Here is a 24,900-nt window from a genome sequence, read left to right on the forward strand (position 1 = left end):
CACTAATGTGATTGATCACATGGATATTCAGAACCTTACAGGTATAATGTACAGAATTAGTATACCTCCACTCTCTTCCTTCCGCACACTTCCATCATATTCAACTTTTAATAGTCTTTATCTAGGCTCCAGGGGTGTTAAGTTGCAATCTTAATAATGACTGTTAGTCTTATCAGCTGACTGGGTCACAGCATGAAAACTGGCCTTTTGAATTTACTGTGTATTGAGCGGTGTGTACCACAGGTAATTTCTACAGTGGCGCAATGCAGTTTTACCTTCAACTCCATTTACTGTGCACTGATGCAGGATCTATCATGTGGTCTTTGCTCTGCTCTGTTAGGCACTACTTGTCCTTCTCTTTGTTGCAGGAGGTGTCTTTATGTATCATATGTTGTATACAGTCTTGGACTGTGGAACTTTTGTCTGTGCTGCAGGGGCTGCATCTGAGAGTTACTGTTTCCCCCAGTGCCTCAACCACAGACATGTCTGGAGTTTGCTCTGTTTGGAGTGCAAGAAGAGCTGTGGACTACCTTGAGAAATTGAGAACTACTTCTTGGACAGAGGAGATTTCCGAACTCCATATCTCAGCGGAGTCCCTACTTATTGGAGTTACCAGGCAAATTGCCTTGTAAATAAGGAGCGGTGCAAGGATCTTTGGCCCTAACCCTGATGTTGTAGTTGCATCTGCCTTGAAGGAAGAAGCCAACACGCATCAAGAAGTGTGCTGGAATTGCAGCCTTCCATGATGCCTCAGTCTGGGAAAGGAGATCCCAGCAGTCAAGAAGAACAGAAACCGTATACTAACCAAGTCTGGGTGTCAGAAGGCTCCTTGGAGGTAGTACAAGTGGATTGAGACTGCCTCCAGGAACAGAACATAGGTGCCCAGGAGCGGGAGTGCACCTACTTCAAACCACTCCTGGTGGCTTAACATGTGTGAATTAATTGTTAACATCAGCAGGCCTTTCTTATTGACTGAGTGACACTAGGGGCTCAGATTGCCATCCAGAGACATAAAACCAGTTGGGATGCAGCCACTTTAAGACCCACTGAGCATTGCTTGAGTGATATGTGTTTCAGATAACTGTAAGTCCACTGAGACGTTTGAGAGCTAGTTAGGGGAGTCCCAAATCCTCTTTCATTAATGAACACACAGAAGAAGCGTAGAAAAGGGGGAATTTGTTATTTCATTTATTTGTAAATCAAAACCCCAGTCAGTAAGTCAATTTAAATTTATTTGACTGAAATAGCGCTAAACGTGGAATACATAAAAACAATTATAAAAGACACACAAAAACAGTTTCCTACAGTGGTAATAAAGAAAAGTGCTCACAAGTGATTTTACTAGCATACAGAAATAAAAACCCTCATACAGCAGAAAAAACATTTGCATACAAACAGATGCTCCGTACCACTGCCTCGTAATCAGTATCTAATATAATCAATTACCACATAACCTATTGGCAGTAATTCTAGTTTTTTGTGTAAGTCAGTAATGTTAAAAAAAAAAAAACACTTAAAATGGACTATGCTTTGCTTTGAGACGTTGTCGTAGGGGCATCTGGGTAGATTTAAAAATCAAGGTCTTTGTGTTACGAACGCCACTAAAAGGTGGGTGGTGTTAAATCATAATCTGGTAAGGAGAAGTCCTTACTGAGTATTAGTGATGACAGTTAAGTCTCTGATACGGGTGTGAAATTTAAGCGCAATGATGGCTTACAGGCTGTGCCTTTTCTGTAAGGGGCTAGTGGCAAAGGTTAAAGAACAAGTTTCTAATGAGATCTTTTGATTTATATACAGTGCTATCTGGCTTTCTTTCTGGAACCCTTAATGTGGTGATTGCTTGTTTAATGTACGTCAGCCAGGGTATGGCAGACACATTGTCAAGAGATAAGCAATCAGCAGTAATAGCGCTCATAAAATTATCTTCGGGATTCCCCCAAACCCTCATCCATATAAGTAAGAGACTTAACTTTTGGAATGTTTCACGTAACCCAGTCCAGCCTCAAAATGACACATGAAAGTAGATGAATATTGTGGCACGGGCTATGTACTTCCACTTTTTAAAGCCTTTTAACATTTGCATACCCCCATACCACAGCACCATGACTCCCTATTGCAACACAAGTGCCCTTATAAATCTAAGTCATAAACCATTGAGGTAGATAACCCACCTTTATAATATGTTTAACTACAATAAAGACAAATAAAATGGCAGCAGCAGCAATTACCAATAGTGCAAATAAAAGAAAGAACGGCAACATAATTTTAGTTTTATGCTTATAGCAATTCTACCACAATCCTGCTACGTCTAAGCACCGAGCTAATTCTAACAAAAAGAAAATAATCCTATTTAGAATTCTAGAGATTTTTCACACCTGCAATACCTGTTTGAACCCTATGGGTTGTGTTTACTAAAAAAGCATGGCCTGTTTTTTGGTAATGGGAGGCCAGCTGCACTGAAAAGTTCAGCAAGTGGAGGCTAAGTACATCCCTTCATAGTAGCCTAGAGGTAGAATTGGTGATATGATTCTGAAAGTCCTGTACCGTTGTCACTGACATTAAGGTTCCTGTCTCAACCCTCATTCTTAGTGCGCAACTGTTCTAACATTATTTCACTGTTGTTCAATCTTTCAGGATAAACAATTAACAGAGTGTGGCCTGTTGCCCTTTCACTTAGTTTGATTGTGCAAAGGTTGCTCCTTTGATCAATGAGACCTGTTATCAACCTTAAATCAAATACTGCGAATACAATCTATAAGCATAACAGTATAAACTAAATGTTTATTACAATAATCAGACTATTCGTAATGGGGTCTCTAGTTGGCAGTGGTTTGCACCCTATCCAATTAGGGACCCTCAGTCGAGTCAGGGTAAGCCAGTCACACAGCTAAGATAACCCCTGCCCACCCCATTTGTAGCTTGGCCCAAGCAATCAAGCTTATCTCAGAGGCAGTGTGTAAAGTATTTGTACACACATGCAGTAACAGTGAAAACACCACAAAAGTACTCCACACCAATTTAGAAAAATAGCCAATATTTGTCTGTGTAAAACAAGACCAAAAAGACACATTGTTAAAGATTAAATGTAGCATAGCGCTTAGAAACACAAAAGCTCTGACTGGGGCTATCATGGCGTCTTGACGGGGTGATCTCCAGGAGTCCGTGCCACTCGTGAGAGAGTGAGGGTCGGTCACGGAGTCACACAGACCCTGGTAACAGTACTTTGGAAAAGATGAGGAAATAAAGACATTGAACAGAGTCGTGGGAGGTGAGAGATTGCTGGTGCTGGTGCAGCATTAGTTCCTTACTGCCACCAGTGACTTAAGGCATCCATTCCTTACGGTTGCTGGGGAGGTGATTCAGCATTGGTGGCGAGGTGCCAGTTCTGTACGACAAGGCGGGTCGATAAATTGTAGTGTCATGATCACACCACGGGACCACATGTGCTGCGACAGAGTCAGTGTCGTGTGCCACGGACGTCAGTGACACAGGACTCTGAAATCCTGCTGTGGCGGACTTTGGAGGCAGCGTCAGGCCTTCGATGGAGGTTGCGGTCATTGCACTGAGATAGGAACACTGCTCCGGTGCATGCAGCGGCGCAGAGTTAGAGCAGCACAGTTCCTGAAGTTGTTCTGCACGTTAATGCCCTAGTTTCTTCCTTGTTACACCAGAACTCTGTCCCAAGGAACTAGGAACTGGATTTGGCACCACTTGACAAGTTAGAGCTCTCAACAAGAGAGCCCAGGCGCTGGCAGGTAAAGGCTTTCATGTCCCAGAGACTTCTTAACTGGAGGTTAGCTCAGTCCAAGCCCTTGGAGAACCTTTGGAAGCAGAATGTAGAAAGCCAAGTCCAGTCTTTTCACTCTCAGGACAGAAGCAGCAAGCAGCAGGCCAGCACAGCAAAGCAACAGGCAGGGTGGCATCCCCTCCTACAGCATCCAGCTCTTCCTCCTGGCAGAATGTCCTCAGTCCAGAAAGATTCTAACTATGTAGTGTCAGAGGTCCAGTACTTATACCCATTTCTGTCTTTGAAGGAAGCAAACTCCAAAGAGAAGTATTTGTAGTGCACAAGGCCCTGCTTTATCTGCCCTGGTCCCCGACACACTCCAGGGGGTTGGCGACTGCTTTTTGGAAGAACAGTCACAGTCCTGTTCAGGTGCAAGTGTTAGTTCCTCCCACCACTCTAGCCCAGGAAGGACCATCAGGATATGCAGGGCACAACTCAGCTTCCTTTGTGTGCCAACTGTCCACAGTGAATTCACAAAAAGCCCAGCTGTCATCCTGACCCAGAAGTGTATCCCAAAGAGAGGCAGAGGCATAGAGTGGTTTAAGCAAGAAAATACCCACTTTCTAAAAGTGGCATTTTCAAACCTACAATTCAAAAACCATCTTTACTAAAAGATGTATTTTTAAATTGCGAGTTCAGAGACCCCAAACTCCTCCATCTGCCCACAATGGGAAATTACACTTAAAAGGTATTTCAAGGCAATCCCAATGTCACTCTATGGGAGAGACAGGTCTTGCAGTAGTGAAAACTGAATTCAGCAGTTTTTCACTATCAGGTCTTGCTATAGTGAAAACTGAATTAATCAGTATTTCACTATTAGGACATGTAAAACATGGCAATACATGTCCTACCTTCTAAATACACTGCACCCTGCCCATGGGGCTACCTTGGGCCTACTTTAGGGAGTGACTTACATGTAGTCACTTTGTAACAGGAAAGTTACAGAGGCAGAGAGCATGCGCACGTTAGCACTAGTTAGCATTGGTAAAGTACCCAGAGTCAGAAAAAATAGGAGGAAAAAGGCAACAGGTTTGGGGCTAACCCTGCAAAAAGGTCCAGGTCCATCACAGACGTATTCACTTTTGAATGATTAGCATATGCAACTCAAGAAGAGGAATTCCCATAAGAGTAAAGATATAATATTCATGGCATGAGTACCTTGAAGATGTCTACTGGTTTATCTGTGTAGAGTTGATAGTATGGTGGGGTCCAATTTAAAGTCATAAAGATATAATGATTACAGTAGGTCTAGGGTGTGTAGGTTGTGGCTGGCTAGAGGTTCCACAGTGAGTGCAAAAAGGAGGGAAGACTGAGGACAGCCCTGCTGTTTCCCCCTTCTAATTGGAAACTCCGGGGACAGTAGTCAATTTACCTTCAAGGCTGCCAACTGGTTGTGGTAAGGCCCAAATCCAGATTTTAGTAGTGTGTAGTCTAAAAATGGCCTGCATACTGCGTCAAACACTTTATCTGTGTGTGACAGAAAATTGGGTGGGGGGATTAGGTGGTTGGGTTGTTTGATCGGTCCTTGACATTCGTCATCCAGTTATGTGTCTGACTTAGATTCTGCTGGGTAGCATGGCGAAGCATAAATCGTGATAGGTCATTGTGGATGAGGGGCATGATGATGTGCAGTAAGTGCGATGCTAGTGTTGTGGCCAGGATTTTAACTACTGTACTGAGATGCGAGATTGAGAGGTATGAATCGCACGTGTCTCTGGGTTTACCTTCCTTGTGTAAAAGTTATTGTAGTGGTACAGAGGTTTGAGGGTAGGGTGTCTGTTTCGCCTAATTCTTGATATAGATTCAACAGGTGGGGTCCCAAAAGGACTAAGTAGAGTTTATCAAATTCAGCAGGGATGCCATTGGTTCCTGAGGTTTTACCCATCTGTAATTTAGAGATGACAGCCTGTACCTTGGTGAGCGTGAGGTCCCTCCTCTAAGGCCTTCACCGCATCTGCCTCAAACATTGGGGTTGGAATGTACGCCAGATATTGTGCAATTTCTGTAGGGTCATTAAGGAGGCGTTTCTTATAGAATGACCTGTAATAGTTAGCAAATACTTGAATGATCTGTGTGTCTGTGATATGGGATTACCCCATCACTGTCCCTATGAGTCCGCACCCATGTAGCTTCCATTTCTTTTTTGCTGAGCCAGACGAGGAGTTGTTGCCTACATCATATAGCCGGTGCAACATCGCCAATCTCTGTTTTTTGGTATTTTCTTGAACCAAATCTCAGTATTCTGTGCATAATGCCTCAAGCGAAGTATCAAGGGGTCTGGTGCAGTAATGAACCGCTCCTCCAGCAGGAGGATCTGTCCTGGTCTTGTAACTTTGCACAGCATCTTGGTCAAATGTCCACCTGAAAGATCTCAAGACTTGAAGCCTTGGTGATTTTGTCTTGGGTCAGAACATGACATTGTGCCCTTGGTCTTTTGCTCCAAAATGTACTTGGTAGCCAAATACAGATAGCATTGATTTGTCGATTGTTATAGCTGTCATGCTGCATTGGCATGCTTGGCAGTGTTCTATTGGAATTTTGGAGTGATGTTCAGGCTTAGCTTATAGACGTGCCCGTTGGTCAGCAGCTCTTTGGAGGCAAGGCAGACTTCTCCTTAGAAAATTTCAAGAACACCTGGTCTAAGACTTGTATACTGGGCTGGCCTCCATTGCATGGCAATTTCACCAACAGGATCTTTGTCACTCAGTGCAAGTGCAGCCCCACAGGCGTTGCCTTCTCCTTGTTGTGAAGAAAGGCTAGTTTCAGTTTGCACTCCAGCTCTTCAGCTTCACCTCAGCCTCCATGGTGGTATAAAGGTAATGGTGGTGGCTGCGGCCCCTTTTTGCATGTCAGACGTGTATGAGGTACCCTAACTTGACGAATGGCTGTTAAAGGCGAACTAATCACAGTCACTTGTGGATCACCTGTGGATGACTATCTCTTGCCTCCTTCACCCTGGGGTCTCCACCTGTGAGCTGAAAGCCTACCTTCATCCAGTGTAGATGACTCCCTTCATAGGGGCTGTTCTGGATGTGGTTATGTTCAAAGCCTTTCCACCTCTCAATAGGTCCAGGGCATGTTGTATATGATCCTGATTGGCTTGGTCCTGCATTTCAGCCTAGACTGTTCGGAGGTTCCTTTGCCTCCCTGCCTTATGTTTTCTGGTGATATCATGCCTACTAACACATGAGGACTCTGCAGTGAAGTCTCTGATTTTAAGGGGCTCTGCCATGGGGGTGCCTCTCGGAGAACATATATGTGTTAGATGATGTAGCTCAGGGCCTTTAGTTGTGGGTGAACAATTCCAACCCGAATTTCGGCAGGCAATTCTTCTTGTCCCATCTGCAACTCACATTCATGATTTCAGCACTGGCTGGGGAGAACATATGGATAAGATGGAGGCCAGCGACCTCTGCTCTCACTGGAGCTGCATACCATCCAGCTGGCTCTCATGATCTGTCTGCTTTCCTTCAAAGGCAACACTGTGCAAGTTCTGATGGACAACACCAGTGCAATTTGGTACTGCTACAAACGGTATGTGTGGGTTGTGTGCTGTGCTAGGAGGCTGTGGTGCCAGCTGGATCTTCAGGGAATTTACTTGCCTGTCAGCTTTCTGGCTTGGTATCTAAATACCACGGTGGACAAGATCAGCAGATGCCGCCTAGTAAGAGTGACTTCTGTGTCTGGGAATGGTTTCAAGCGTACTCACCCAGTGGAACTTGCCTTCTGGTAGATCTGTTCATCACCTTAGAGATGCTCTAAATTTTGCCCTACGTTTGAGGCTCAGGCTTCCCTAGGAGACTGGTTTTGCCTGCCTTAGGGCTCAGTGCATTCCCACCTATGCTTCCCTGAGTTCTGAAGACAGTAAGAAGGGAATTGACTTTGCTTACAGTGAAAGGCACTTGAGGCTGTTCCTCTGACCCAAGTCTGAGCACATACCCCAGGTTTTATCTTTGAACTTGGAGGATTCTATACCCACACCGGCATATGTGGAGGTTGTTCGGTACCTGATGGGTGGATTTGATCTCTAAACAGAAATAATGGATGTCATCTTTGCTGTTCTTTATCTTCCTACAAAGTCAATGTATTCTAGACTTTGTGCAAAGTTTGTGGCTTAGAGCAAGAGACATCTGATCAATCCTATGCAGGCTAAACTTCTATTGTTCTGTATGCCCTGCCAAGAATTTGCCATGAGCACTGTTAAATGTTATTGCTTGGTGTCCTCAGACTTATTACATTTGCCTGATAAGCTCTCCTTATGTAAGTCACCAGATACGTTACTTCTGTTTAAAAGACTTATATTTGTTTCTTTGTGCACCTGTTAAGCTATAGTGGGATCTTAATTTGAATCTTAGCTTCTAAATATAAATGCCATAGGAGCCGACGGATCCCTGTTTTTTGCAGCTAATGGACCTTAAAGCTGCCTCAGTGTTATAACTTTTGTGCTCCTTGTTGGTGTATTGAAGGTGCTCTCAAGGTAAGTTATATTACGCTTTCTTTCTAGACAAGCTGGTGCTTCTGATTTGGGCATTCTTTATGCTAAACGTCGTGGTGCATTTTGGGGCACTCCATCACGTTCCTCGCTTTCTTCTCTCGCCATCTCTCTCTAAGGAAGAAGAGGCTTAACTGGTTGTACCCCAAGAGAGCCCATTGATTTTATATTGATTTGACTAACTTGCAAGGAAAGATTTTGAACAATGATCCAGGATGACAGAATGCAACTGAAGAAGAATGATTGCTAACTCGTGTAAAGATTGGTTACAAACTGAAGTTTTCAGTCTCCCTGCCCAGCATTCTACCTTGCAAGATCACGCTGTTTCTCCTTGTTCATTTGGTGCAACTTTTGATGCTGAAATAGGCGCTTGAGATGATTGCAATTACCCAAAAAAACAAAGGAACATATTCCTGCTATTGTCTAGTAAAGAAGAAAGATCAAAAATAGACCTAGCTGGCTTCTTACATTTTTTTCTTTGTTACGATGTTAGAATATAAATGATTTATCTGGTAACTGAAGTCACACGCAGTGAGTTATTGCTAATTAGAGAGACATTGTTCCTGCCGAAGGTGATATAGATATATCTGACTTGTGGTGATGTCCATAATGTACACCATTAAAAAACATGTATCATATTGAAGATGTCATTAACCAGAATGGTCTCTTAATTACACTTTTATGATGTAATTTCAACCATAAAATTCAAAATCAATAAAACAGATTCAAACAAAAAAAGAAAGATCCGAAATAGAAGTTAGGTCCCATTTTTAGGACTTAAAAACTGCAAACCTGTGCATTGGATGTATTTTACAGACTTGCAGTATGTCTACATGCACATTCCTATCAGAAACACAAGACAATTATGTTTCACAAGCAGCAACTGGCTCCATTAATTCATCTACCTTATGCAGCTTGCGCATCCTCCCTGTTTGCAAATTAATAGTGTCTGGTTTTTTAAGGCAATGGAAAATATTTGTGTACTCGTATTTAGAATGAAGGCAAGTTATGATCTGGGGGCAAAACGAGTTTTGCAGATGGTATCCTATGCCAGCAGAGGCTCTATTAAAACAAAATATTTGTGACCGCCACAGTTTAAGTAATCCAGTTTTCAGAGGCAGTTCTGGGCATAATCATTGGAACATTTGTTCTTCATATTACAAATTTTCCTCTAAACGCTAAAAAAAGTGTTCCCCATACGGCAATCAATCATTCAACAACCAGGCAGATTTGTCTCTCTTTTGAGTGCTTGGTAGTGCACATACGTATCCTTCTAAGTGCAGCACACAACTTGAGACCTCTTCCCCCAAATGCCAGAGGATCAGTTATGCCAGAGTGTGAACATAGACTGGCCTTCTCTCTTCTGCATCTCCTGACAAAAATGATTTTTCTGCCTTACCCTACATTTGACTTTATGGATTGGTAAGACATTCATTAACTGACACGGAAAGTAGCTGTTTAAGTAACTATCACATTAGCTAGAAAAATAAGTAAACATCGGCCACTGTGTGGTTATGAACTTTTCACAGTGTTTGTTACTATTTAGTACCATTAGGAACTGCTCTCTTTTTCTTAAAAAGAAATAACCCCCAGCTTTCACATTTAACATAATACATTTTGGTCATCTCTATTAGACCCCACGAGCAGAGATGCATTTTCACCTCTTATGTGTTGGAGGACACTCATGATACTCCCTTGATAAGACTACAGATGCTCTCAACTCTAAACCATTATTTGTAATTTATGGGTCTATCTAAGCTGGGTTGGCATCCTTAAAGCAGGTAATAAGTAAATGTATCAGTCATACAACACTGTGTGTTAGTGAAAATCTAACTGACCCATTTTCGAAAGCCCTGGGACTTTTCACCGGGAGATAAAGAAGCCAACTGAATCTTCATGAAAAATATCCTAATCCGAGATTTGCAGCACATCGCTTTGGTGATCAATTGTCTCATTTGGCATGCATTATTACAAGACTCTCTACATAGAGGGCTTTCATAACTGAATTATCAGATTTTTCTCTATATTGTAGTATCTATGAAATGGTTAACTAGCTACTTACTTGGTGTTTCTGTCAACATTAAACGCCCAACTGGAAGTTTTGTACAGTCTGGTGCAGAGAAGCTCCTAGGTATTTTAACGGAGCGATGTCCTAAAGCTCCTATGCAGAAGGGGTACCTGTTTGTACCAATAAAGTGGGCTTTTCAACCAACTGTATTTTATTATTTTGAATTGTCATGCTTCCATGATGAGATATTTTTCATTTCCATATATGAGTTGTTTTTCCAAGAGGAATGCATGATAGAAAATTAAGATTAGGAGTAGGTTTCTTTTTCTTTGTAGTTAGTTAACCATTACTTTCTTAGCGTGGATAAATATATTATGTGAGGTGAGGAGGATTGGTGCAGAGTGTAGAAGCCTCAAGAAATTGGTGTAGCTGTGGTTGTGTGGGTAGTCTAAGCAGGAAAACTAGGTAAATGTCTTATATGGATAGTTTACAGTAATGCCCACAAATATAACCTTGTCTTTAGAAAGTAAAAAAAAATATCTTTGCACTCTACTTTTCAAATAACTCATTCTTCTAAATTTCTCTTTCACTGCCACATCGGAGGTATGAAAGCAAACAGATCTGAGGAAATTCTAATTTAGGAAACCTCCTAAAATAAGAAATAAAGTTCATAAAAATCAGCATAAGATGAGAAAGTTTGCCATATGTTGAGGATCAAATAGTTTACAGAAAACATCATTTGTATTGATTTTGTGTTTTGTTTGTAATGCACTATTCTTGGATCTTTTTGATGCTGGTGAATGGACAATTTTTCTGTATTCTTTTTCTGTTCTGAAACTTTTTTATTTCTTTTTTAGAGATGAACCGCAGTAGACAAGAGGAGACAAGCATGAATGTATCTTTGCCAGGCAATATATCGGACTTCACAAGGTATATTCAGTTTCTTTAAACGTTGTAATTCCTTTTTTTAATTGAATTGCTTTCATGCAGCATTAATAATTTATTTTAAAAAAAAGTGAAACACCCACCCACCATTCAACCAACAGTTGTTCTGTTCTCTTATAGGCGTTCTGTAGGTATTTAGTTTATTTGTTATAAATATGTTTGCCTTTGAATCTGCTAATGGTTTGATTCTACTTTATAAAATGTTTGGAATTTAAGATAAACAGTTGAATAATCAAAATTAAAAATACCTGTTGAAATAAGTGGAAAATATATAATCTGATCAATCCTTTAATTTCTTTGTATGTTTTCGTAAACAAGCAGCGCAATCCTTTTATTTTGTTGGCTCTTTTTGGTAATTTTGATTTATCTGAACCAAGCTGCCTTTGTGTAGATAATAACCAATTTAGCTTGTCATGGATGTCTAATTTATTTTTAGTTTTTTTTGTATTTGTTTGGTTTTATTTGACTGGTAGACAAGCCCAAAGGGTGTGTGCCTTACAGAGTAAAGGCACATTTACATCGTTTTACATTTCTATGTCTATGTCTTTTTAAGCTTAGAACACGTATTCACGTTTATTGTTTTGCTGGGATCAGTCATATGTATGTGGTTACAGATTACCTCTAGAATATTGACTCAAGTGTAAGAAGTTCAGCCATGACACTAAGGTTGAAGATTAATGGCAAGTAAAGGTAGTTTATGTATAGGAAAAACAATTGTGTTCACATTGAAATAGATAAGATTTCGGTCTCAACTGGGATCTTTTTAGGTTGTTTTCAAAAATATTGTAGTGGGATCGTATACAAACTTAAGACAAGGAGAGTGCCACATTTTTCGAGCCCAGGCTTAGGAAGACTGGCACAATGCAATGTTTTGTGTGTGCTGGGGTTTCAAGGTGAAAAGGTTATGATTGTCCATATCAGAAGTCCCAGATAAATCTTATATCGCTGCAGAGCTAAATAGGTTCACAAGGAGAAATGCCCTCTTGGACCTACAATATGAATCCAGCTTCTAGGACCTCTATGGAGCCTCTGGTGTTGGAACTGGCCGTGGAGTGTCCCTGACGTGAGCCCTCTCTTGATTAGCACGCTGAGGTTTGCAGAGACTTGGTGTCGTTGGTAGGTAATTTGGCCAAGAAATATCTCTGACAGAACCAGCAAATTCAAGATGGCTCAAATTTGCTCTTTGTGTATTGGGCTTTTAACTCTGTGTGCATAGGTATCTGACAAGTAGGAGAGTCAGCGATCTGCCAAATGGAAATTTGAAGTGCACCTACAAAGATAGCTGGCGTGGGTATATTGGGTTGGGGTTGATGGAAGCAAGCTGTTAGATTCATTGCCCTCATCCACAGGTGAGGTAGTGGTAGGAGAAACGGCATGACAAGGAAGCAGGGAGAACTTGGGAAACAAACAAGCAGGGATCCAGCCTGACAGAAGGTTCCCCCGCTGTATCACTGACTGGGCGTATTATCTTTCAGTACTCCCTTTGTTTGCCTGCTTCCAACTCTTGTCTCAGCTGGCGAGGACTGTTTCTGAGGAGGGATGGAATGAAATTAGTGGTCTGCTTTAATTCCCGGAAAAGTAACAGTGATAAAAGCAAGGATCGGGTCTTTTTTGGGTGGCAGAGGACCTCCACATCACAAAGGGTGAAAATAGTCCTCTTGGAGCAGCGGCTCCATGAGTCTGTGAGATCTACAAAAGACAACGAGAAATATTGGGGAAAAAGGTCTTACCAGTAGACCATGCCCTGCTGACAATAGACACATGTTTGAGTGTGATGAAATCATTGCTCCTGGGAGTTTCAGCAAAACTTGGTAGTTTGATTCCTTTGTGGTTTTGGTAGAGGCAGAGAAAAGGGTCCATGGGGAATTTAAAGACTGTGCGATTAAATCCATAATTCGCTTAGGTTCACAGGTCAAATTTCTGGAAGAAGTGTCAAAGACAGCAAACCTGTGTCTCGTGAGTTTTGTGTTTGGATGAATGGATGGCACTGCATATTGCAATGCTTTCCCCCGCTGTGTCTTTGCACCGGGCCTAACAAGTGTTGAAACGAGAAGAACAACCGGAGGTAAGGGTTGCCATGCAATGAGTGCCTCTGAAAGAAAATTGACCCTAAAAGGGGGTATCTTGGAAGCGAGAACAAGAACTGGCAGGCTTGAAAAGATTTGTTTCCAGACTGCAGTAGCTTGGTTTAGCAGAGATGAGGACAGGTGGAGCTGATTGAAAGACGCTGGCTTTAAAAGGTTAAGGCAGCATTTTGCAATACTGCCAATTTGATTGTTTTCTATGAGCGCAGAACACACATGCTCACTGAAGTGGAATCAGCTGTTGATTTATTTTTTTTTTATTTTTTTTAGACATGGTGCAACTTTGACCACAGTCTTTGGTGGGGGGTACATTTGAGGCTGATATAATAGCTGGTTCATCTTACGACATAAGTTATATTTGTCTCTTGCACAGAATTGTCAGTTCTATACTAGTCCAAGGGCGATATTGTGGGTGTACACGTTCTTTTTGCCATAGCTCAAAGTTTCAATGTTTTTTCACTTCACCCCAAACATTATGTGCAGCTGCTGCCAACCCCCTCCTCCACTCCCACCTCCACCTTTGTTTCTTCCTTTCTGGTTGCCTTACTGGGTGAAGACGGGTAAGTATCTACAGAGTGGAGTTCGACAGCGAGAATGTCCTTGGTTGTAGTTAGGGCTTTGATATTTTGTTGTACGTTTAATGAATATGCAAAATAAAGCACTAAACTAAAGTCCCATGCGTAAACTATATATAAGGCATCATCAGATGCTTATAGCATAGCAGATTCCAGACTATAACTCTGCCTAAAACCAGGTTTACAGGCATGGAGCAGTTTATAATCCACTGCGAACTTTTAAATGTTGGAGCTGCTTGCCAGAGCTATTTGGGGTTCACAAGCAAGCGGGGATTACTGGACCTCAATTTCAGGGATGATGGCCTTTTACCATTGACGTCCCGGGAACTGCAAACTATGTGCGTAGTCAGCTTTTCCACACTGGAGTCCAGGGGTACTATGACGGAGCTATTCTGAGGGAGGGTGGTGTTGGGTAGAAATTCATCTCACTTAGTATAGTGTTTTTCTTTGTAAATTACATATCACAATTTAATACTCCACAAAGGAAATGTTAATCAGCTACATGGAGCTACAGAGTTCTAAACACACAGTACCATTCATTGGTAAATCTTGTACGTGTGCAACCTCACTGGAATATTGCGCATGTAGCTTCTCTGGTTCTGTAACTCGTAGCCCAATCTATATTTGTCTCATTACTAAGTTCCCTTAGGTTGGTTCTGTCTCAATGGCTTGAACAACCCCCTGGAGTTTTAGCATAGGAACTAACACTAAATCTTGAAGTTCATTGGGTTCGAGATATTTTTGGGGGAATCGGGGGCTTGGAACACTCCAGTGTACTGTGGCTGGCACCTCCAGCACGGACAAGAGGGCCTTCTCCCGGGAGTGCATTCTGATAACACTTGCTCTTATGAATTTCTGCTTTGGTGCTTGAATACGGTGGTTCTGCAGCCTTTGGCTGAGAACGGGCACGTTACTGTTGCACTGGCTTAAACTTACTGGGGATGTATGATAATTTTGCTCACTTGGCTTTTTATGGAAACTCTTAGGGAGTCCTAGAGATCCTCTTCAGGTTCATGTTAGCTTATTTCAGTCTGCTTCTTCTGGGATGCCCCAAAATCCTGGCATAGGGGCTGGACCTTTCATTGGTTAGTCTCTTCCGGGAAAATCTGACACTCAGTCCCATCTCTTTATAGCCCAGGCCACATGTTGACACAGGGTCCTAAGTACAGAAGTGGGGGACTAACCAATTTAGGCAGTATGCAAGTGACACCATGGCGCGTGACATCATTCTTTGTCATTGCACGTGGCATCAGAGAAAGTAGTATCACAAACCCTAACCTCAACAGGCTGCAAAAAAATCATCAAAATGTTACTAGACCTGAAGGTCGAGTAGCTTGAAAATCTACTAGACCGAACTGTAATGTACTTGACCCGGAAACGGGTCTCAAATTGTGTGATCCTAGGCAAATATTGTATTTTAAAGTCTCCTTTGTCTTCATTCTCACATAAGTGCACTTTCAAATATGTGCGTTCAGCATTTCCGCTGTAAAAAAATCCTCTGTTTGATTAAATACACTATACGTTTGCTCCATGTATAATAAACCTAGCCCACATATACGGAACACATGATCCATGCATGACTTGCCTCTAATAGCTTTGCCATCAGGGTAGGAGTGTTTCTCCGTTTATGCTTAAACACTCACTTTAAATAAATATATTACTAAAGTATGATATGGTAGGAGACTGTAATTTAAGGACAGTAAATTTCCAAGAAATGTCCAAAATCCCTCCCACTAACTTGCAGCTTTACTGAAAAAACTATATAGTGTATTAACAATTTGTGAAAATTGGGTTTCAGAAAACATTTATCATTTGCACATCACCAAGTAAAGTGTTCTGACTTTTTTTCATCCTATAAACATATTTTTTCATCACACAGAAGTACAAAATAATGGTCTGTTGTGTTAGGATAAACCTGATCCAAAAAGCTTTTCATTTCACATAGATCAGACAGTTTACCATACAAAATCTTGGAACTCTGCAGTCACAAGAAAAGCTTTTGCATTGCAAGAAGACAAACTGACTTTTGACCTCTGTCTCTGAACACAGAGCAAATGTGACAAGAATAAGTTTTAAAGGCATCTTAATTGCTAGTTCAATTTCTGACTGAACACAACACCTTCTTTGTCCACTGGCTGAAGGGCCGAGTGGAATCTAAAAATAGCTCAACCTCATAAAATAAAACTCACCAAAGCGAGTGGTTGAGTATTTTTTTCGAGCCCTTTTCACCGAAAGTGACATCACAAGAAGTGTCATCAGATCTTAAGAGCTCACACACATGTTTAGCAGATCTGTAATGAGTACATTCAATTGCATTACAATATTGAGCTAATGAGATTTTGCATTGGGGTTGTGCCAAAAAAGTGATTCAACCCAGTCGCTAAATCTGGGCCTCAGCTTGTAGATTTATTTTTTTAAACCCTGCCACAAAGAAATTGGCAACAAAAAACCTGGTAGTAATATTGTTTTGCTTAATTGGTGGCAGTCTACATTTTGAAATATCTTATGAGAGTAGGGCACCTCCTTCAGAGACCTTTGTGTGCCAATTAAATGTTAGGAAATAATAATTGGATAACTCGGGTGGTTAATGTATTTGCTCAAGAGATCCGGGTTTGGCTAGTCTAATTTTTCAATCTAAGTAGTATAGCGGGTTAATATGTGTCCTGCAAAGCACATTATGTAAGACACAGATGACAGATTTTTATTTCATGTAAATGAGTGAATGGGTTACTGCTTTTAATACAGATTCTTTTGTTACTTGCTGTTCATAAATTGTAATCCTTCTAATATAGCACAGTTAGTAATGAAGAATGTGTGGCTGTTACACCTTGTAACCCTCACTGTCTGTTGTATTGTCAGTATGTGTCCATTTGATGTGACTCCCTGGATTGGGATGAGTAGCGCTATAGCACTATAAAATAAATTAAACAAAATAGTGGTATTTAAATTATTTGTGTAAATACTGGGACAGACCAACACACCTGACAGACCAAAACACCTGACAGTGATGCATATCTCTTGTGTACAGAGACTGAACAAAGTTCAGAAGCACACCTCTCAAGTATCTGTGAAGTGGTAAGCTGTGTGCCTTTGCTTCTCCTCCATTGCATTTAGGCGTGAGACTCCTGGTAGCTCCCAGCCCAGATACTCCAACAAAAGGAAGTCTGATGATCACCTTAACTTTGGCCTTTGTATTGGGCCCAGCTAGAATCTGGTAAGCCCCCTCCCTGCCTGCATGTTGCTGCTTGGAATAAAAGCAGCCAACGTGCTGACTCTGCTGAATGTGTCTCTGTGTCTGTGAAACGTTTTAATCATATTTCTGTGGAACAAACAGTTGAAAACAGTAGGTAGACCCCATCTACCAGTGTATACCCTTGACTTGTGCCTCGTACTGTGCCGTAGCTCTCAAGCAAGATACAGACTTCAGGTGAATACCTTAAATTGGAAGACCAGCCTTGAAGATTCCAGCCGGAAACTCTTGAGTTGTTCGATTATTCTCTACAGCACTCCTTCCTTGGTCAATTAAGACCTAGGAACTGGAACCAAGTGGGCATAGTTTGGGTCTCACTTTTATACACATTTTCCAGACAAGGTCTGTTGATACCCCTATCAATATCCAGAAACCATTTTTCGGTGGTTCAGTTTCATAGGTATGTCTTTTCTTCTGCAGAGCAGATGCATGATGTTCAAGGCATGTGTTGCTGTAGATGCACATGCTTAGCATAATCCTGCCAACTAGTGTTGGCCTCGGATTTGTGAAAGTTTCTTTTCTTTCTAGAAAGTCTTTCCACTCACGAGGTATAGTGACTCCTCTTTCTGGCAATGCGCATAGTCATCGATTTTATGATTAGATGTTCTTCAACTGTCTGGTTCGGATGTGTGCTCCTCTGCTTTGGTTCGATCTTGTCCTGTCTACTTACCAGACTTTACCACCACTATTGTTTTTGATTGCTGTTCAAGTCACGCTTCCTCGTGTGTATTGATGTCGACTGTCGGGAGGGCTCCGGTCCTGTGGCCCCTTCAGGACGTACTTTATCTTCCACATTTCCTCCACAACATGTCCAGCCCGTGATGGAACGAACACCCTTGTGTTTCTACCTCTGATGCCACGCCACTAATCCATGCACAAATCTATATGAGGTGTCCAACTTGTTCCTCTCTTCTGACCACCAGGAAGCCACCTGCGAGGCCTGCCAGTCATTTCGGTCCAAAAAGATGATCAGGGATTGACAAGCTGGACGACTCAAGATGTCCCACCACAGTGCTGAGGATACACTGGCCCTCTTTGGAGATAAGGACCCTCAAGAGAAGGCCCACGTCCAGGTGTCTGCAGCAGACGAGGGCTCTTTTTTGCCCGATTACAGCTTGGGCTCCGAGCTAGAGATGCAGGAGCTCACGGTGGGACTACTTATATGTACATTACCCCCTCCATTCCGCCCCAACTCCAACATGCAATCCCAAAGGACTGACCAAAATCTTCACTTGGGCCACCACTGCCCTCTGGTCGTGGTCAGCATTGAGCTGCTGTGCCGGAAACACCCAGCCACAGCACTGAAAAAACAGTGGAAAGCACATGCTCCCAAACAGACTTTCACACCATCAGAGTTGAGACAAAAACATCAGACTCTAGAGGGTCACCTTCGAAATATACCACAGACTCAAGATCCTCAGCATCAAAAACCTCCGCGTCAAAAGGCTCGCCATAAAAAGCCTTGGCATCGAAGAGTGCGTTGGAGCCGAAATCCGCCTCCTTCACAAAGCACATGGTAGAACCAAAAACTGTAGAACCTGTGCTTGAATGGATGCAAGAGGACATTGACTTAGGCCAAGAACAATTCGTTATTCACCTGGACACTTAATATCTTGGCAAGACTGCCACAAACTGCAACAGTACCAGCAAAGAGACAACTTGCTTTTGAGGAAGCTTTGGGCACACCTATGCCAACAAAGAACAGAAAAAAGGCTGACAAGGCAGCTAGCCCTGTGTATACCATCCCACCACCTGTTGAACCACCTTCGCCCCCTGCACCAGCAACATATTCCCCAGAGGGGTCTATTCATTCTTTGGGGATGGGGGAATGGATGATGGAGATTACTCAATCCCACCCCAAGATGACCCGTGGGGCACTTTTGACATAGACCCACCTACTGATACAGACCCCGGTCAAAGCAGTTTCAACACACCACTACATCATAAGTATGGTGGCTGCATATCAAAAGGTTCAGCTCCATGTAGAACCACTAGAAGCTGACTTTTGATTTGAGTCCCTCTTCTCTGGTCAGTGCTTGGCAAAATATCTGCTGATGCTTAAAGGCATGCTTAGACACACTCCTGATATATTCAAAGTCCCAGTTAAGGCACATGTCATTACCTCATGGGTCGATAAGACCTTCTCTAACAGACCCTACATACATTAGAGGCCAACTCCCGTCTGACTCACTAGTGGTCGCCACAGCAAGAAAAAGAGTAAACTCTCAGAGATCTGGTGAGGCACCTACACCAGATAGAGAGTAAAAAGTTAGATGCTGCTAGGAAGAGGGTGGCTGCTCAATCTGCATCAAAAGGAGAATGCCAACTTCTTTGGTCTCCTTTCCTGTTACAACAGAGTTCACTGGGATGAGATGGAGAGCCTCTCCCTACACATTCATGAGTAACATAAGAGGAGGGTATACAAGGTCGCCTTGGAGGGTGAACTAATTGCCAACACCTCCATTTGCCGTGCTCTTGATGCAGCTAACACAGCAGAAAGAGGCATTAATTCAAGCTTCTTACTCAGACGTCAAACGTGGCTTAGGGTTTCAGGCTTAAAACCCGAGGTGAAACAACACATCCTTGTGCTTCCTTTTGATAGTGAACACCTCTTTAGGCCTCAAGTAGACACTTTACCAGAGAAAATTTAGAAGGATAATGAGACAGCCAAACCTACAGGCGTGTTGCAAACATCATCTCAGCGTGGTTCATCAGCCACACACCACCTTGCCTAGAGTATACTACAGGGGCTCCTATAGGAGCAACACATCCAGAGGTAAAGGCAATGATGGTTTCACCAAACCCTCTGCCGCCTCCACCAAACCCTATCTTACCAACATTCCCCCTGATCACACAACACCTATGGGGTTCAATTACAAACGTTCTTTCCCTCATGGTGGAACATCACCTCTGAACAGTGGGTGTTTGATATTATCCAACATGGCTATTGTCTGGAGCTCCCTTCCACACCTCCAAACATCCCACCTTGCAGACACAGACTCTCAGCAGACCATCAACAATTGCTCAAAGAGGAAGTTCAGGCACTTTAAAAAAAAAAAAAAACCAAAGTCGGAAGGTGCCATAGAACCAGTGCCTATACAACTAAAAAGGCACAGGAGTTTATTCACTCTACTCCCTTATACCTAAAATGGACAGGTCCTTAAGGCAAACCTTGAACCTGAGAACTCTAAACCAATAATCCTCTCATATCACTTTCACATGGTCACTTTTGAAGATGTAATTCCATTACTACAGCAAGGTGACTTCATGGCAGCACTCAGTCTGAAAGACGCCTATTTACACATTCCTATTCACCCGTCACACTGCTGTTAACTCTGGTTCATAATAAACAACCAACAGTTCTAGTTCAAGGTGGTTCCCTTTGGAGTCACAACTGCCTCCAGGGTTTTCACCAAGTATGTCACAGTAGTGGCAGCTCACCTGCACAGTCAAAACATACACTTTTTTCCATATTTAGATGACTGGCTCATCAAAAAGGTAACTCGCCAACTGTTTTCAACACACTCAAGCCACCATAAATCCACTTAATCAATTATGCTTCACCATCAATGGAGTCAAATCCCACCTCCAACCTCTCCAGGTACAACTTGGAGCCATCTTGGACTCACAACGAGGATAGCTTACCCAATGCTGGCTGGATTTAATCCTTCCAGTTTTCTCATTCTACAGTTCTAGCCTCTCCAGCAGTTAACAGCGAGGAGCCTCATGTCTCCTCAGTATGATGGCTTTATGAATAGCCATAGTACCTCATGCCAGACTTAACATGCGTCCATGCTTGGCGCATCACTGCACTCAATGAAAGGGTCAATTGGAAGACCGAGTGTTGGTGGGCCATCAAGCTCGCCACTCTCTGCATTGGTAGAACACCAACAAACTCCTCAGAGGGCGGCCATTGCTAGACTCTGATTAGCACAGAGCCATAACAATGGATGCCTCCCCCAAAGGTTGGAGAGCGCATTCACAAGATCTCACAGTCCAGGGACGCTGGACCTTCAGCCAGAGACATCTTTGTAACAATCACCTGGAGTTGCTAGCTGTTCATCTAGTGCTCAAAGCCTTCCTTCCTCTCCGACTGGCAAAGTTGTCTTGATCAAAACTGACAACATGACTGCCATGTATTATCTCCAAAAACAAGGGGGTACAAGATTCCCTCATCTTTCTCATCTAGCCTAGAGCATCTGGAGGTGACTTTTGGGGGTCGAGAAGTTTGTAGGTCACCTCAGTAGGAGCCGTCAACAAATCCACAAGTGGGAACTCCACCCCCAATTCCTCCCATACTTCCGGCACTCGGATCATCCTAAATAGTCCTCTCCACCACAGTAGAAAATGCAAAGTGCTATAACTTTGCCGCCAGGTTCCCACATTCCAAGGGCAATGCACTATGGATGGGTCGGTCAAGGATATTTGCTTACACTTGTCCACCTCTTCCACTGCTTCTGTTTGTGGTTTGCAAACTTCGACAGATATCAATCACCCTTTTCCTAGTGGCTCCCTCATGGGCATGACAAACATGATTCACCACAGTCCTAGAACTCTTAGTAGTTCCCCACAAGGTACTGACGATCAGGGAGGACCTTCTCAGGCAGAACCATGGACAAATCAGACACCCGGACCCCAGGTCACTAAATCTTGCGATCTGGCTCCGAAAGTCCTAGAGTTTGGTTATTTAAATCTACTACAACCTTGTATGGACATTCTTAAAGAAGCACGCAGACCCACTACTTGTGCTTGCTATGCTGCAAAGTGGAAAAGATTTGTCCACTATTGTCATTCCAAACAAATTGATCCTTTACAACCCAGTGTTCAAGACACTGTCTGTTAACTTTTTTACTTACACACCTCTAATCTATCCTTTACATCTTTAAGGTTACACCTGGGGCGTGGTTGGGAACCCGAGCAAGATGGCCTCACACTAGTGCGGCTCAGCCGGCTAGATATCTATCCATCCATAATCCTTACATCTGTAGCCTGTTTTGCATCATATCGGTGGGCCATGCCTCAATGAAAAGCGGGCCACTCTGAAGCTGCAGGATCGGCGGTGAAACTGGGGTACCAAGTAGTGAAACAGCAGTAAATCGGAGCCAACAAGGGGAGAGAGAGGCTTACGTGGGAAACGCGCTGCAACCCATTGCTGCATCGTTGGGGGGGGGGGGGGGGCTGTGGACCAGCTGGGCACCTGCTGACGGCCCTATAGACACCGCGGATCGGTGGATGATGAATAGACAGCCGACCTCAGGGCCGCTGCCTTGGGAATACGCACAACCCCACAAGAGGCCTCAGGAGGACTGAAGGGGTGGATGGCCTGGGGGGAGTGCCACTGCTGTTCGACGTGCGATTCTGTGCTGAACGTGCTGCTTGGGTGGCGCGGGACTAGAGGAGATGAGGTGACACCGTGCTCTTCAAGTGGAGGAGGATGATCTAGCCACAAGTGAACATTTACCAGCGCTAGGAGTTTCTGGCCGAGATGCCCCTTTAAAGCTTACTGAGTGGAGCTCAGTGGTGTGGATCCTTTTGATCACATAACAAGATATTTGAGTGCACCTTCTCCGCCCAGATTGTTTTGATCCCTGGTCTGTGCATTCGATCTTGCAATAAATGGAAGTCGGTTGAGACCTAAAAGTGGAGATTAGCTGTGCCATTGTGTGGACACTAACTAGGCACTGCCAAACACTCAGTACTATCACACTGGACCGATCTTCATCTATCACTCTCACTTGGTAGAGAGACTCTAGATCTGCATAGCGGGCCTGGATGTGGAGAAGGCATGCTGACTAGGCACAACCAATTGAAAACCGGGGGTGCCCCTTTGTCCTCTGGGACATGATACTCTGGGTGGATGTGGTCTCTCTGGCCTGTTCGGCTACTTATCAAATCACCTTCCTTCATGTGGTAGGCACGCTACATATAGGATGGGAAAAATAGATAAGGGACAATCCTGCCTACCCTTCGAACCTCATCAAAAAATTCACCAGATGAAACCTTACTGGAGAATAGGCATCGGGCTCCGCTAGTTGATCCTTGCTAGAAAATGCTCTGATGGCAATGCAGGCCAGCTTGCAATCCATTGATGTGAAAATGGACTCACTCAATCAGCGCATAGATTGTATGGCTGCCAAAATTGATCAACAAGCAACATGCCTCACAGTAGCGGATCAGCATCTATCTACCACGGAGTATGACCTTTGGACAGTGCGCACAAAATGCCTGAACATGGATGTAGTAAGTTGTATCTGTATATACTATCTCAAAGTGAGAGATAGTGTGCACAGAGTCCAAGGGTTCCCCTTAGAGGTTGATAGTGGCAATAATAGATAATACTAATGCTCTATTTTGTGGTAGTGTGGTCTAGCAGTAGGCTTATCAGAGGGTAGTGTTAAGCATTTGTTGTACACACACACAGGCAATAAATGACACACAAGGACTTAACTCCAGGCCAATAGGTTTTTATATAGAAAAATATTCTTTTCTTAATTTATTTTAGAACCACAAGATTCAGAATTCAAGTAAATACATAAATTGTAAGGTACTTGGCATAGATAAGTATGGAACTTTTGAAGTAAGGTACACAGTTTAGGCAAAAATGGCAATAAGCTATTTCGAAAGTGCACACACTGCAAAAATCAACAGTTCCTGGGGAGGTAAGTACAAGTTAGTTTAGCAGGTAAGTAAAACACTTACAAGTTCAGTCCCCAGGGAATAGGCAGCCCACCGTTGGGGGTTCAAGTCAACCCCAAACACCCAGCAACACAGTGCCAGTCAGGTGCAAAGGTCATAGTAGGGCTCAAATAACAGCCTATGGAGACCAGGGGTGCTCTGATTCCAGTCTGCTAGCAGGTAAGTACCTGTGTCCTCGGGGAGCAGACCAGGGTTTTTTTGTAAAGCACTGGGGGGAGTTGGGGGGTGGTTCACAAACATGCACAGAAAATACACCCTCAGTGGCACAAGGGCGGCCGGACGCAGTGTGCAAAGTAGGTGTCTGGTTTTAGATAGGAATCAATGGAGAGACCCGGGGGTCACTCTGGCGATGCAGGCAGAGCACAGGGGGGCTTCTCGGGCCAGCCACTGACTGGGCAACAATGAGGGCCGCCTGCTGGTCACTCCTGCACCGGTAGTTGGTTTCTCTCGGGCCTGGGGGCTGCAGGTTCAGTGCTTCTTCCAGGCGTCCGGTTCTTTGTTACCGGGCAGTCACGGTCAGGAGGAGCCTCTGGATTCTCTCTGCAGTTGTCGCAATGGCAGTGCAGGGAGGTCATATCAGGGTATCCACGTTGTGGGATTCGCCTGGGGGTCCTCGCTGCAGTGTTGGTTTCTCTGGACACGAGCTGGGGGCATTGGGTGCAGAGTGTTGGGGGCTCACGCTTCAGAGTCCCTTTTAAGATGGTTTCTTCTTGGATGTTCAAACAGAGCCACTGTCCTCAGGAGTTTCTTGGTGCAGTCCTCTGAGTCGGCAGAGGAGGCTTGTCCCACTGGATGCATAGCTGTTTCAGCTTCTTTGAGTCTGGAGACAAGCCAGTAGGGCTGGGGCCAAGTCAGTTGTCTCCGTCTCTGCGGGGCTTTCAGGTCAGCAGTCTTTCTTGTTTCAGGTCATCAGGAATCTGTTTTCTTGGGTTCAGGGTTGCCCCTAAATACTCAATTTTGGGGTGTGTTTAGGGCCTGAGGGCAGTAGCCAATGGCTACTGTCCCTGAGAGTGGGTACACCCTCCTTGTGCCTACTCCCTGTGAGGAGGGGGGCACATCCCTA

General features: G+C 43.5%; 1 protein-coding gene across 2 annotated transcripts in view; it reads left to right on the forward strand.

Moving 5' to 3' along the window:
* CENPT (centromere protein T) overlaps positions 1–24,900 on the forward strand; it is an 834,768-nt gene that overhangs the window by 373,946 nt on the left and 435,922 nt on the right. For both annotated transcript variants that reach the window (XM_069217597.1, XM_069217596.1), the window contains exon 8: positions 11,145–11,217. In XM_069217597.1, the coding sequence (XP_069073698.1) occupies positions 11,145–11,217 (73 nt within the window). The remainder of the gene's footprint in view (positions 1–11,144; positions 11,218–24,900) is intronic.

This window comes from Pleurodeles waltl, chromosome 12 (assembly GCF_031143425.1).
Source record: "Pleurodeles waltl isolate 20211129_DDA chromosome 12, aPleWal1.hap1.20221129, whole genome shotgun sequence".
NCBI lineage: Eukaryota > Metazoa > Chordata > Amphibia > Caudata > Salamandridae > Pleurodeles > Pleurodeles waltl.